The sequence below is a fragment of the Leiobunum rupestre genome, chromosome 7 (assembly GCF_980474605.1).
Source record: "Leiobunum rupestre chromosome 7, qqLeiRupe1.1.hap1, whole genome shotgun sequence".
In the NCBI taxonomy this organism is placed as follows: domain Eukaryota; kingdom Metazoa; phylum Arthropoda; class Arachnida; order Opiliones; family Sclerosomatidae; genus Leiobunum; species Leiobunum rupestre.
In genome coordinates this window covers 11,711,202-11,725,778 of record NC_143390.1, presented here as the reverse complement: position 1 = coordinate 11,725,778, position 14,577 = coordinate 11,711,202, and the positions used below count along the sequence as shown (strand labels likewise).

General features: G+C 36.0%; 3 protein-coding genes and 1 long non-coding RNA gene across 6 annotated transcripts; 3 read left to right on the top strand and 1 right to left on the bottom strand.

The window, feature by feature from the left end:
- The first annotated feature begins 2,760 nt into the window (after nt 1–2,760).
- On the top strand, nt 2,761–3,845 carry LOC149934436 (uncharacterized). The gene is made up of 2 exons (XM_090154219.1): nt 2,761–3,019; nt 3,103–3,845. Exons 1-2 carry the CDS (start codon nt 2,822–2,824, stop codon nt 3,751–3,753), a joined length of 849 nt encoding a protein of 282 aa, XP_090010345.1. The 5' UTR covers nt 2,761–2,821; the 3' UTR covers nt 3,754–3,845.
- A 273-nt stretch (nt 3,846–4,118) lies between these two features.
- On the top strand, nt 4,119–5,906 carry LOC149934435 (uncharacterized). 3 transcript variants are annotated; one of them, XR_016482352.1, is made up of 4 exons: nt 4,119–4,235; nt 4,494–4,575; nt 4,730–4,876; nt 4,971–5,906. It is a non-coding gene; the product is annotated as an uncharacterized LOC149934435 (long non-coding RNA). The 3 variants fall into 3 exon arrangements; XR_016482351.1 differs by having other exon boundaries at nt 4,730–4,894; XR_016482353.1 differs by lacking the exon at nt 4,119–4,235 and adding an exon at nt 4,355–4,428 and having other exon boundaries at nt 4,730–4,894.
- Nucleotides 5,907–6,342: 436 nt separating this feature from the next.
- On the bottom strand, nt 6,343–7,574 carry LOC149934434 (uncharacterized). The gene is made up of 2 exons (XM_090181471.1): nt 7,426–7,574; nt 6,343–7,333 (listed from the first exon to the last, which is right to left on the bottom strand). The coding sequence occupies exon 2, from the start codon at nt 7,317–7,319 to the stop codon at nt 6,357–6,359; it is 963 nt and encodes a 320-aa protein (XP_090037597.1). The 5' UTR covers nt 7,320–7,333; nt 7,426–7,574; the 3' UTR covers nt 6,343–6,356.
- Nucleotides 7,575–8,776: 1,202 nt separating this feature from the next.
- On the top strand, nt 8,777–12,296 carry LOC149934433 (uncharacterized). The gene is made up of 3 exons (XM_090154117.1): nt 8,777–9,555; nt 11,349–11,644; nt 11,828–12,296. The coding sequence occupies exons 1-3, from the start codon at nt 9,107–9,109 to the stop codon at nt 12,073–12,075; spliced, it is 993 nt and encodes a 330-aa protein (XP_090010243.1). The 5' UTR covers nt 8,777–9,106; the 3' UTR covers nt 12,076–12,296.
- The last annotated feature ends 2,281 nt before the right edge of the window (nt 12,297–14,577 follow it).

The following is a 14,577-nucleotide window of genomic DNA, read 5'->3' as shown; positions in this document are numbered from 1 at the left end:
AATAGATTAAATATGTTTAGTATTTATCTACCTATCTTTAAATTTGGTAAACGGTAATATTCGGTCTGCTATAATCACCTCCACCCAAATTAATTGATCATTTCCCTTATAATATTCAAATAATATTAATTTCAATCACTTTTTCTATTCATATTTGATTAAACACGTATTGTAGTATCATTGACGTTAATTTCATTATTAATAATATTATTTCAATCACATTTCCTATGTCAAATTTTAGTAAATTAATGGAAACTTCGAAAAACGCGGTCGAAAAATATAAGGCACTGGTATCGCCATCTGTTTTAGTTTTTTTTTGTAATTTATGTTTTTCTCCGTATTTTTAGATAACTTTGGCTTTTTTGGTTATTATTAATAGTGAACAAAGTTTTTAGTGGGTTAGGTAATTTTTCCGTAATGTTATTAATGTTTTAAAGCAGTTTTTAGTAGTAGTATCATTGACGTTAATTTCATTATTAATAATATTATTTCAATCACATTTCCTATGTCAAATTTTAGTAAATTAATGGAAACTTCGAAAAACGCGGTCGAAAAATATAAGGCACTGGTATCGCCATCTGTTTTAGTTTTTTTTTGTAATTTATGTTTTTCTCCGTATTTTTAGATAACTTTGGCTTTTTTGGTTATTATTAATAGTGAACAAAGTTTTTAGTGGGTTAGGTAATTTTTCCGTAATGTTATTAATGTTTTAAAGCAGTTTTTAATGTTTTACGCCGTAGTTACGACCATAGCTTTATTCGGTTTCGTCGCATACCCCACCGCAGCGTAAATATTATCTTTTCAGCGTTGCCAGACGTACGATAATTATCGCACAGCGCGATAATTTCATCGAAATTTTTAGGGTGTACTATATTTTTCATGGCGTACGATATCGTACCATTATTTCGATAATTCGGCCTCAACGTACGATAATGTACAATAATTTTTCGATTTTTTTTGAAAAACCTACGAACGATTTAAATTTTATTATTAATTTATATAACTTCTACTTAAAGATATAAATTTTCTGCCGAACGTGCTGCGTAGTCCGAGTGCGAGTTTATTACTCCTAGTTGTTACCGCATTTTTTAATACATTTTTAAAACAATGAAGTTTAGTTAATAATGATAATAGGCATTTTATTTAATTCCCTGAAATGAAACTCCTATAGTGTTTTCAAAAAATCATCTAAATTCAACGCATTTATGTATGAATTCAAATATAGCGCCAAAAAGAAATGTGCGATAATTTTTCAGGGAAATCGATAATGTTTTGGCCTAGATACGATAATTTCAGATTTTATATCTGGCAACGCTGTATCTTTTAGACTTTTCCAACTTTTAGAATTCTGGTAGATTGACGTCGGTAAATGCCGAGGGGCAGTTCACTCCTTCGTAGAGCGCAGAAGTAATCAAGGTTAAACATTTAATTGGATTAAATTTAATACAGCTAAAGCTACAGACATTAAATTTAATCGGATTAAATTCAATACAGCCAAAGCTACAGACATCAAATTTAATCAACCAAGAGTGCAGATTTAATCATGGGAGTGAACTGCCCCTCGGTAAATGCGAAACATCTAGAACAATAATTAAGAATATGTTTAAGAAACATAAGCATAGAAGACATTGATGCCTATCCTGTAATTTCTTTATAGCTTTTAGAAACAGAAAGGAGTAAAACTGTTTTTATTCGAAGGACTAGAAGATTATGTAAATCCTTGGATGAATCATGGACTAATTAATTAGCCCATGGATGAATATACTTCATTCATCCAAGGTAAAACTATAAATACGGATAAGTTTTTTTTCGAAGAACAAGAAGATGATTAAATATTTTTTAAAGTTCCTTAAGAAATGTGATAAATATCAAAGCTCTTTGGTTTGTGATTAATAAATATCATTATAGTTCCCAGTTCCTAATCGCTATTAACAATTCACTTTCAAAAGTAAAATAAAAGATGGAGGGAGAATAGTGGGGTAAAAAAGAGTGGTCATGACCAGTAAATTATTTTTTAAGTACGGGGTATTGTGGACATATTGACCAGTACTTTTAAAAACCTTATTTCCAATACTGGTCATGGTCCAGTTTATTTATTCTAGGACAGGCGGGTTAGTGGTCACATGTCCAGTTTCAAAAATATCCTTATTTCCCACCCTGTTCGCCAATGAATTTTCGGGCGTGTTACGAGCATAGAGATAGAAAAGAAATAGAGGGAAGATTACCGCGTTAAGGCACCCGTTTTTGACCGGGAAAATTCATCCCCCCCCCTGCATGTATGAAAGCAGATATGGGCAGTATTTGCAACGCCATCTATCCTTCCTTTGTTTACATCAAATAACAGTTTATTTTCAAAAAGGCATAATGTATTTCATTTCACCGCGCGTCGATGGCGCCACGTAATCTGCCCATCTCATGGCTTCCTACATTGGCGAAAAAGGGGTCGGCACTCGCGGTCAGCTTCGCCAGATACAATTATAGTGCCTCTATTTCTTTTCTATCTCTATGGTTACGAGTAGCATAAATAAAACGGGGCGGGATTGTGTTGTCATGGTAAAGCTGATACAAACAAATAGCGACGCAGGCGCGGAATGTACGGAACCATAAATGAAATTTGAAAAAGTTACTGGTTTTTTACTATTAAGTTCTTTATTATGATTATTTCGTAGTTAAGAAAGTATTATATTGGTTGTGGATTTCCGAATATTATTGATAAGTTCTAATAAAGTAAATACTATTGAAATTTAACATCATGGGAAGAACTAAGCACTGTGCTTATCCCAAATGTAATAGCGATTCAAGGTATGATAGGAAACCACATATGTTAGGGGTATCCTTTTTGGCTTTCCCAAAACCTAAAAGGACACCAGAAAATTCCAAAAAATGGTTACATTGGTTGAGAGAAGTTAGGAAAGATTTCCAAGCTGAAAAAATCACGAGTAACACATATATATGCTCTAAACACTTTGTTGGGGGTAAAGGACCATCGAAGGAATACCCTGATCCTGTCCATTTACAGGTAAGCTCATAATTTATTAACTATAAGTTAATATCAACAATTTATCATTAATATAAATATAACAATTGGTTGGGTTTCTATAGAGTACTTTAACAGAACTAGAAAACCACGAAAATTTGAGTACTCCATGTATTTCTAACAATTCTATTCAAACTGGAACTAATGAAACCATTTCATTTGAAAGAACAGATGAGATTGCTGTTGCTGAAATTTTAGCTAATATCACTATGAGTATTGAAGTTGACACAGAAGAACAGATAGATCAATTGGTAATGACTCAAGAACAGTCAAGAATGGACATGGAAGAAAGTGCTGATGTTGACACTCCAAAAGAGATTCCATTGATAACTTTTAACAATGCTGTTAGGAATGAAGGATTCTGTGAAAATTTAAACACAACCACCAATATGTCCATAGAGGATACTTTTAGACCATTTTTTAACACTCAAGAATGGTTCCAAATACAGGATAATTTTAACTGGTTTTTCTCATTAAATAATACTGGTCTACATTTGCACAAAACCAATAAACAGACCAACAGTGTTATAATATCTCTTAATGTCAATGCTAAATTTAAATTAGAAGTTTCAATCTTAGGTAAAGATTTAAAGAACCACCATTTAATCTCAGTACCAACGGAAATATGTAATGTTACACAATTGCAAGAGCTTTTTTGCAGTTTCAATGCTTTAACAACATGCGGTGGAATTGATGCAGAAGATCTGGTTATCTAAAGGCGGATCCCATGGAAAATTTTGTTTGACAAAAATTGCTCACAAATTGAATCATTACGCTTTACTCCTAAAAATTGGTTCCAGCCATTGAATCTCATATCTAAAACAATTAAGACTGTATAAAATATTAAAATGCATCAATAAAAATTTTAATAAGTTTTTACGTACCTGATTATTGAAACTTTCAATTTTAAAAGCCAAAAAAGGTCAAAAAAATTTCGTCCTAAAACGCACATGTAACAAATACGCCGTTGTGTTTGTATCAGCAAAACACGAAAAATCTATAGATGGCGCGAGCGGCATATCAGACTTGTCAATCCCGTTTCTCGAAGTGCAATATGCAATAACACGTTTTTAATCCAAGATTAGTCTTTCACCCGAACAAAAGAAGGAAGTAACTAACAAGAAACCGTAGGCTAAAATGGCATTACATTCTCACGAAATATACTACTCTGTACTCAAGTGGTTCTTCATCCTAGAAAGTCAGTTTAAATTTTTCAAACGAGCGTCTTTCCAATGTACGCCTACTTATATTCCAATATTATATATTATGCTATAACCAAACAAATCCATTAACATTTTAGTAACATAATGAACAAATCATACAATGTATTCAACACTTGAAAATGTATATGAGGTACACCTATTTTACTATGTATATGACATGTGGATGAGGTACACCTATTTTATTCATAACAGCGTTCTTTAGCTTAAAATCTAAAACATTCCAATCTTTTCAGATCAAAATTGGTCAAGATCCAAACTAAATCAAGCCCATGGCTTAGCCTTTAGTGTTTCGAAAGAAGCCAATCCTTTATTGAGGTAATAACTTCCCTTTTATTTTGTGTAATTGTACTTCACATAGACCTCTCATTTAGCATTGATTTTATATCTGTTAAGTTTATTCAACTTGTACATAAAAATTAGCCCATGATATCGTAGAATCTGTAATACTGAAATATATAATTTTATCTAGATGGGACAAGCAAGATTTACACATAAACTCTTGTTTGATTGTCAAGAGTGGATAGGCAAACTACCACAAAAACAGGATGAGAAAACCTGACTGACACAGTTATCAAACACATCAGTGATAATCTTATCAAGTTGCGTTTCTCTTACAGTGAGTGTTTACCCCAAAGTGAGCAGATTTCATCGATAGTGTCTTTCAAAATAATCTTTTAATCATTATTTATCTCGCAATGAAAAATTTTCAGGAAAAACAACATATTCTAAAGACGATTAATCCATCTCTATTGTCAGCTATTCCAGGATTCATCAGTTGCAAACATTTTTATTAACTATACGAGTTCCTGATTAAAAAGGCTCGAAGAATCTCATTATCGATTGGCTTGTTTTGGGGGAAAAAAAAGATACCCTCATCTCTTTTTTCAATGGAATGTGCAGCGTTTATTATAATTTTTTTATTTGTATAATTAATAGATTAATAGCATTTTCCATTGAAACCACTCCGAGAGCGACCAGATTTAGTCTCCTACGTCATTGCTCTAGATTGGAGATGCTTGGAGAACCAATCTAAATTGCTCCCAATTAAATAAAAAAATTGAAGAGAGCGGCATATCCTCTGCTATCTTCCGAAAGTCAAGCAAAAGTGTATGAAGTTAGTATTCCATTGGCGATCCGAGCGATCTGAAAATTTGGCTCCGTCTCGAGAAACTGAGTAGCTTGGATAAATCTGCGAGGGAGCAACAGGGTCAATGGAAAATGTGAATCCGTCTTGAAGTGGCTCCTTTTTCCCCAATGGAGCAGCCCAATGGAAAACGCTATTAGATTGTGCACCTTAAGCTGTCTATCACTCATCACCAGTATTGTGAAATGTTATTTAACTGTTAACTGGCAACATAAAGGTTAATAATGTTATAAATTGCAAAAAAATATAGATAATAATAAATTACCATCCAATTATTTACAAAACTAAATTAAAAAAGCCATTTATCACTCAAGTAATTAAATATTACAGGGTTGCCTCAGTACCTGGAAAACCTGGAATTCCTAGAAAAGTCAGGGAGTTTGAATATGGGTCTAAAAAATCAGGGAAAAATCAGGGAATTTGAATATGCCTGGGTCTAAAAATTAGTTTAAAAATCAGGGTTTTTATTTTTAAAATTCAGGGAATTTATTAGTCTAAAAATCAGGGAATTTCAAAAATTAGTAAAATTTTTATTTGTTCAACCATTTGTTGAAATGTTTTTTCTTGGAAACCTGGTTTACTTTGAAACTCAATATTGTGTCTGAATAATGTATTAGTTTCAGGGAGCTGTAAAGCTTCAGTTTCTCATAGCACTTTATAAAGAGATAGGGATATTCTGTACATAAAAAGGCACCATCCACCAAAGGATGCCAGCATCTTTGCGTTGGATGTTTCTGTTTTAACATTTTCAATTGGGTTTCCAAAAAAAATCTGCAGATCACTTCTTTTCAGGTAGTTTTTCCAAATGGTTTTCCAGATTTTTTATCATAGTATCCTTTAGTTTCAATTAATTTTAGTTTTTGTTTCAGTTTTTCATTTTCTTTTAAAAGTTTTTTCTTTATTAAAATGGATTCATTTAAATTAAATATTAGTTCCTCTTTGTTCATATTCATCAACCTAGGTTTTTTATTAAAAATATTTGGTTCCGCATACGTTTTCTATGCAAAAGAATGTCCATCTCATATTTTAAAGATAAACATTTTGTGCACAAAGGTTTTTTAGATAACAGTTGACATTGAATGTGTCGTAAGGATGATGTAAATGGGCACAATCTTATGGCTTTAGAATTCATTCGTTCAAAATGGTTTTTGCGTTCCTCATTATCATTACCTTGACAAATATATAATTTATCTATATATTCCAAACATTCCAAGAGGGTGGTTTTTGATGAAACTTCAGATGGGAAATCCTTCATAAGAGCGTGGTAAGTGCTAATCTCGTTGAATACATCTAACTTCCAGGCAAGAGTATCATAACCAGTTAATTTTAGAACAATTTTGTACGTTTCAGGATTAACTTTAAAAAGTAAAATTTCATTCGAGGTAAAACTTAGGCACCACGTTAATCCTAGTTTGAAGCCGAGTAACAACTCCCATTTACCAATATTAGGAGATTTGGAACTTCTATTAATATAATTGTGATCCAGCTGGTAAGATGGTAGTACCTGTTTATAATTTACATCACATTCTTCAATTTCTGCAGACGTAGCAATTTCTAGAGATAACCCAATATCTAGTTCTGAAATAAGTGGCTTGATTGTGGTTTTATTAAACTGAACCATTGGTCTGCTCTTTTGTAATCGAAATTCTTCTTCAACACCATAAATTGGATCTGGAAAAGTTTCCGAGGGCCCATTACCTCCTTCGAAATGCTTTGAGCAAACAAAAGTACTAGAGCTGACTCGTTCAACACTAAAGTCCGAGCGGTTAAGCCAATGAAGCCAGCGAATGCATCTATTATAATCTCTTTTTGGTTTTGGAAATGGTATGAAGAATACATTTTGCATATTGTCTTTTTTGCTATAGCGACTGTCACTTTTGCATCCTCGATAAACGCAGTTTTTATTTTTTGGCATTGTGCAAGTATTGTCTAAGAAAAGGTATTTTCATAAATTATCGATAATGCCAAAGGCAGGGTATGCACATTTGAAAATTAGACCTAAAAAATTTAAAAATATATACCTGTATACTAATTAGATACTTCACCATGTGTTAATTGGCGAAAATATAACCATAATCAATATTTATATAGTGTTTAAAAAATAAACTGAAAAGCAACACAGAGAGAAAGCGTAATTAATCACGTAGGTAGTACTTGAACCGATGAAATCTTTTATTGACCCATGCTTGAAATTATTTACTTTTTAGCGCGTATGACCGGAAATATAAGTATGAAATGGAAGGGGGGTCAAAATAGCAAGGGAGAATCACGCACCTGCGCATTTTCGGTTATGCCCATAACGGCCGCTAGAGGCGCCACTGTAGCCCACCACTATCTTCCGAATAATTTTCCTCTGATTCTACGGTAGAAGCATAGACAGTATAGGTACCCTTTCCTATATTCAAATAATAAAATGAATTTAAAAATTGATCAAAATTATACTTCCTAAGTCAAATAATAAAATTAATTTCTAAATTAATCAAAATTACACTTCTTAAGTCAAATAATAAAATTAATTTGAAAATTGATCAAAATTATACCACTATAAAGTCAAATAGTACTAATTTGAAAATTAATCAAAATTATTCCTCTAAAGTCAAATAATAAAATTAATTTGAAAATTAAAATTGATCAAAATTATACCACTAAAGTCAAATAATAAAATTAATTTGAAAATTAAAATTGATAAAAAATTATACTGCTAAAGTTTAATATCAAGATTGTAAAACTGAAATTAATAACCACAAAATTCTAATAATAAAATTGGAAAATTGAAATAGATCAAAATCCACCACTAAAGTTTAATAATAAATTAAATATTTTTAAAAACAAAACTTTCATAATTTGGAAATGAAGAAATTCGTCCAAATTCTAGACTGAAAGTGAAAACCTATTTGTACACTTATTCCTTTGCTGTGGAAAAGGTTTTCAAAATAAACAGAATTTGTTATTAAACTTTTTGTAATTTTTAAATAACTTTCTTTTAATAGAAAGCTAAATACAAATAAAAATTATTAATTAATTATAATTTTCCCCCCAAAAATCATTCGATTAGGAACACTTAAATATTTTTATCTGATAAAAAAAATAGGTTTTTGTTATTTGAATAGAATTTAGGCCGGCGTGTAAGCAGATGTAACTCTCGTGTTAAGAGGCGCAAAATTAAACTTCAGGTATTTTTTATATCGGACGATTTGACCTACTTCGTGGACCAAGTTGTTCCCCAACACTAGCCAGCCAAACTGGAAAAAAATCAACTTATTTTAACCTAAAAGACCTCCGCGCTTCCACTTTTCCCTGGCTGGCTGCCCCCCACCCGTCTACTCGTCGGCAAATTGCGCTTTTTAAGAAGCTCCTATTATTAGACCCTGATTATTATACTATCACTTTTCATTTCGTCGTCGAACGGACGAGGCGGCCTGCTGTGGTCTGAGGGCCCGCGAAATACCTAAAGTCGACCTTCGACGCGGGACAGTTTTTTATTATTTTTATTTATTCTTTTTTGAAAAGCCTTCATTGTCCGAAATACGCGTAGCCACTACCTGGTCTACTCGCGTCAGTAGGTCTCGACGATGCTTCTTTTGTCATGACAAATTGTACCCAATTTCGGTATTGTACGCTTCCGCGCGATATGTAAGATGGTTTGAAGTTAGGCGGGTTAGAGTATCGGAAATTTGACTTTGCGTTTTTGCGTCTTTAAGTATGCTGGCCATTCGAGAATGGTTCTATTTAGCGGCCATTGGTTCGTCGGCCATCCGAGTGCTGGTCTTGCTTTGGATAACCGTCCGATGTTGTCGGTTCCTACGTGGACATTGGTGGAGGATATGTTGCGGACAGTCTATCCGAACAGTCGCTTTCGTGGTTACTTCTTTCGGACATTCGCTAGGATGGACGGTCCACGCGGCGTATTTGTGTTTCGAAGTCGGTTTGACCTTGTCCGACCTTTCGTTATGGTCCAAGGCGCCTCTCTTTTTCTGTAACGCCCAAGCCGCCACCGGTTCCCTGGCCGTCGCCGCCCATATGGCTTTAGCCCTTTCTCAACTGCTACTCAATACGTCCATCGCCCGAAAATTGTCGCGGAAAGTGTCGAGGAACTTGACTGTGGTCACTCTGCTTGTCGGCATACCCATTGCAGCCGTTCTTATCGGCAGGTAAGCAGTTTTTGTACTTCGCTGTTTCGGTAAGATGGTGGGGTTCGTCCAATAACCTCTAGGATTTGTCTCTCACAAAAGGATTCAAATATTGACTAATCCCTCCTATGTCTTTTGACGTTTTCCGCGCAGATTAGTGTTTTTTTTTTGGCTTGTTACAATTAATTCGTAAAGACCTAGTGTACGGTTTTTACCATGTAGTGGTTCATACAAACCTGGAGTAGCAGGGAATTTAGATGGTTTCCCGAAATCAAGGATATAAAACAGGGAAGAGTTAAAACCCTAGGTGCCCTTTGTGTTTTTGTGAATGGTGGACGCTCAAACTATTTTGCGTTTCAATTTTCTAAACCTTTGAATCGCAAAGGGACTGAACTTTGTTTACAAATATTGGATTGTTTGTTAAGTTGTATTGCGAATTATTGGCTACACTTTCACAAAAATACCTTCACTGGAAACTATTGGGTAGTGTGTTTGAAAAGTTTAACAAAGTCCGGGGCTGTTGCTCACCCTACTAAAAAAAACGATAATTTTAGCGTTTCATTTTTAACCTATTTAAACAGTAAGCCTTGGCCGTTAATGAAGCATAAAATACTTAAATACCAATTAATTGACTTAATTAAAAACTCAGTTTTCATTCCTTAGAATCCTTAATGTTTTAAAAGTTAAGCCTTGGCCGTAATTTTATTGACATTTTGGGGGAAGCAAGAATTAGCCAAAGTGGCGTGACGACACTAGAAAACGTGGACTTTCCGATACACTGAACAGCATGAATAGATCCTACTAATGAAATATTAGGAAATGTGTGTAATTTGCCATAATAAATAGTTCTGATGGTTTAGTCGTTTTTTAGCCCTTTACGTTGTAGGTGTGGGCATAAGTTATTATTAGCTTTACACGTATGTGTTAGGAAGCCGTAGATCAGGGCTTATTGAGCTTCGCGTAACTCTCCCCTCTATTCTTAAAGGCCCTATAAACCTCGTTGACACCTACAAATATTAACGACCTGATTGTGAAGTTCACACGTTATCGGCGAACGAACTTGGCGCTGTGTAACTTCCAGGTAACGATGCCGAAAAATCTCCTTCGTCAGCTAATTTTTGCTTTAGACCAACGCGTATTAAAAAATTAAATCTCTTTCATCATGAAAACTGACGCTTACAAAGAGACATCCCGAAGTGTAACCCACCGATTTTGTTCAAACTCGGGGGATTGGTAGACCTTAATGTATCATGAAAAATCCTAAATCGAATTTATTCAATAGGCAACCGTTTTGCCATGGCAACGAAAAATGTTTTTGACAACACAAAATAATAAATTTTCCCATTGAAAATAACATGGTATTTTAACCTCAAATTGATCAAGGTCAAATTATTGAATTGATAAAATTCACTCGTGTTTCGGTAATTAGGTACTTTGAAATTTCTGTCGACATTATAGCTTGTCCTAGTAGCTGAAGTTATAGAGCCTTTAAGAAATTGTAAATTTGGGGGCTTAATAAGAAGATAAGAGCTTGGTATGACTTCCCATTAACCAATTTTTCATCAGCCAATTGAATAGTTTCTCCACTTTCTCATTTCCTCTGCCGGAATCTTTTCCCTTTTTGATTTCCTGGTTTGGTTTCCGCTCCCCAAGTGGTGTTCAAACACGATTTCTCTTTTGGGATTTCTTAGTAGCCTCTGAATAGCGTCCGTGTTTGGCGTTGTCGAATCATCCTAAAACGTGCTTTGGCGTTTCCTAGTTTGTTCTTAAAGTAGGACATTGATCGTGGTAGACTTACGGTCTTGTTTGTCTAGGTTCCGATACGGCCACTCCCTTCTGGATTCCAAATGGAACTACGTTGACATGACAGAGTCGTTACCGCGTGACCTAACTGGTCAGAATGTCTCGGTTGACCTTCACCTGTTGCTATGCGATCAGAGAGTCAACTTCGTCCGCGCCAGCCGTCTTCACTTGACCTCCATTCCGGTACTGACCGAAGTGGCCCTAGTCTTGGGACTTGTCGTATTGGCCATCGTGGTTCGGTACATGTTTCTGGAGGTCACTATCTCCCTATCACCGTCTTTCCTGGAGTTGGACGAGAACCAAACTGGTTACTATAATTTTGTCGTTACTTGATGGTTGAAGCCCGTGCTAGAAAACTCGTAAGGTGGAACTTGTAGCGACAGTAGCGTAAACAGTTTCTTTGAGCAATGAAGCCACGTCTACAATCTTACACGTTTTCTAACGAGGGTCTATTATAGCCATGTAATTTAATTCGAACTTTTTGCGCTAGATCGTCATTTGCTTTGCTCCGAGTCAAGACACCCTCTGGAATGGTTGACCAACTCGTTGCCGTGGGTGGTTTCGTTCTGGGTCATCGTGGTACATCCGCTCTTGTACGCTATCTTTACCAAACTGACCCAAAGCTCGTGGCTGGACGTCGGGGTCGGGACGCACCTTCTGCTCATGCTCTGCGCCATCTTCGTCTCGACTTCCGGTACCGAACGGACTTACAAACTTGCCCAAAAAGGCGTCATTTAAAGAATGATAATTCTCTCGACCGACCCAAAGAAAGTTCCTGAAATGACAATTATAGAACATATTTTTACAACCCGACGGTTTTTTTACGTTAATATGTTTTATGTGCCAAAATTTCGTGATATCGCTCTGAAAGGTATTTTTACATATCGACAACGGCAGTGCTCCTGCATCGCCCGAATTATTGCTTTTTAATGTCAATAAAAATCAGTATACTGCTTATACACAGCGTCTGTTTATACACTTTCACGCTAATGGTATATAACGCCACTAGCTTAAATTATTATCACCGCTGGCTTGCGGTAGATGACTGTTCACGCTAGTGGTAGATAACGCCACTAGCTTAAATTATTGTCACCGCTGGCTTGCGGTAGATGACTGTTTACGCTAGTGGTAGATAACGCCACTAGCTTAAATTATTGTCACCGCTGGCTTGCGGTAGATGACTGATCGCGCTAGTGGTAGATAACGCCACTAGCTTAAATTATTGTCACCGCTGGCTTGCGGTAGATGACTGATCGCGCTAGTGGTAGATAACGCCACTAGCTTAAATTATTATCACTGCTGACTTGCGGTAGATGACTGTTCGCGCTAGTGTTAGATAACGCCACTAGCTCAAATTATTGTCACCGCTGGCTTGCGGTAGATGACTGTTCACGCTAGTGGTAGATACCGCCACTAGCTTAAATTATTATCACCGCTGGCTTGCGGTAGATGACTGTTCACGCTAGTGGTAGATAACGCCACTAGCTTAAATTATTATCACCGCTGGCTTGCGGTATATGACTGTTCACGCTAGTGGTAGATAACGCCACTAGCTTAAATTATTGTCACCGCTGGCTTGCGGTAGATGACTGTTCACGCTAGTGGTAGATACCGCCACTAGCTCAAATTATTGTCACCGCTGTCTTGCGGTAGATGACTGTTCACGCTAGTGGTATATACCGCCACTAGCTCAAATTATTGTCACCGCTGGCTTGCGGTAGATGACTGTTCACGCTAGTGGTAGATACCGCCACTAGCTTTAAATTATTATCACCGCTGGCTTGCGGTATATGACTGTTCACGCTAGTGGTAGATAACGCCACTAGCTTAAATTATTATCACCGCTGGCTTGCGGTAGATGACTGTTCACGCTAGTGGTAGATAACGCCACTAGCTTAAATTATTATCACTGCTGACTTGCGGTAGATGACTGTTCACGCTAGTGTTAGATAACGTCACTAGCTCAAATTATTGTCACCGCTGGCTTGCGGTAGATGACTGTTCACGCTAGTGGTAGATACCGCAACTAGCTTAAATTATTATCACCGCTGGCTTGCGGTAGATGACTGTTCACGCTAGTGGTAGATAACGCCACTAGCTTAAATTATTATCACCGCTGGCATGCAGTAGATGAATAATGATAACTGTTTCGGTTCGTACGTGATTTCAAGAAAGGGCCCCAAGCCATCAAATATAAATTTTGGCTCTAGAAATACTATATTCCTAACTCAATTACCCTACCTAGTTTTGGCAGCGTTATTTTATGTGCTTGAAAACCTCTATTTCGAAACACGCGAAGTTTCAATAATTCAAAATAATACAGTTAGGTTTTTCTCTAAAGTATCATTGGGTTTCTTGTTTTGATGTTGCTGCTCCGTCACGGGTGACGTTTCGATGACGTTTTACTACGAAAAGCCCTGGACATAAGGGTAAATTCTACGAGGCACCCTGTTTTTAAGCAAAAACTGAACTGAACTGAACTGAACTTTTACGCATTTCGTGGCGAATGAGCTACATAAAAACCAGTTCAGCAAGCGTAAAGGATGATAAAATACGCGAATAAGCAGATTTAAATTTGGTCAGAGTTTCGCGTCTTTGTTTGCTCAAAGACCTCTTGGTACGAGCTATTAGTAAGTTTTTAAATATCTTCAAATTTGTTTAGGGTTTAGCTTTTTTATCCCTTTTCATTATGGACTAATCTACTTATTCGCTTATTTTATCATCCTTTGCAATGCAGTCCATAGCCGTGGTTCCTTTTAACTCAGCAAGCGTAGATTATTTTATAGAAAGGCCTATTTCTCTTCAATGTAGCGCCTTGAATAACCGTCAATAGTTAGAAAATAAAACCTTGAACTATATCTGACGAAGGATTTGTTTTCACGTTCAATTATGAAATGGCGCTCGCTTTCAATACGCGTATAATGTTCCCATTGTCACGGTTGACGATATTTTTGCCGAGTTAGCGTCATGTTCAAACGGATGTACGCTTCGTCGAAAAGCTCCTTTCAGTACTCCGTCGATTTCGCTACTCTTTCGACATTTTAACCCGCACAAAAGGAGCCCTCCTGCTTCTAATATTCAGTGTCATATTTAACCGAATTATAAATCTAGCGTCTTCAATCGACTTTCTATATGGGTCAGAATGTGCAATAACTGGTGGCTTTACCGGGGAGTTGGGGTCCGGCTCTTGTAACCCATAAGGGCGGTGGCGCACTGGGAGATGTTAGCTCTGATCAAAAT

What these genes read in the sequence shown, in the direction of transcription:
- LOC149934436 (XM_090154219.1), top strand. Translation starts at nt 2,822, where the DNA reads ATGTTAGGGGTATCCTTTTTGGCTTTCCCAAAACCTAAAAGGACACCA. An exon ending in CTGATCCTGTCCATTTACAG is followed by an intron (nt 3,020 to 3,102) that starts GTAAGCTCATAA and finishes GGGTTTCTATAG; the next exon opens with AGTACTTTAACAGAACTAGA.
- LOC149934434 (XM_090181471.1), bottom strand. Translation starts at nt 7,319, where the DNA reads ATGCCAAAAAATAAAAACTGCGTTTATCGAGGATGCAAAAGTGACAGT.
- LOC149934433 (XM_090154117.1), top strand. Translation starts at nt 9,107, where the DNA reads ATGCTGGCCATTCGAGAATGGTTCTATTTAGCGGCCATTGGTTCGTCG. An exon ending in GCAGCCGTTCTTATCGGCAG is followed by an intron (nt 9,556 to 11,348) that starts GTAAGCAGTTTT and finishes TTGTTTGTCTAG; the next exon opens with GTTCCGATACGGCCACTCCC. An exon ending in GTTGGACGAGAACCAAACTG is followed by an intron (nt 11,645 to 11,827) that starts GTTACTATAATT and finishes TTTTTGCGCTAG; the next exon opens with ATCGTCATTTGCTTTGCTCC.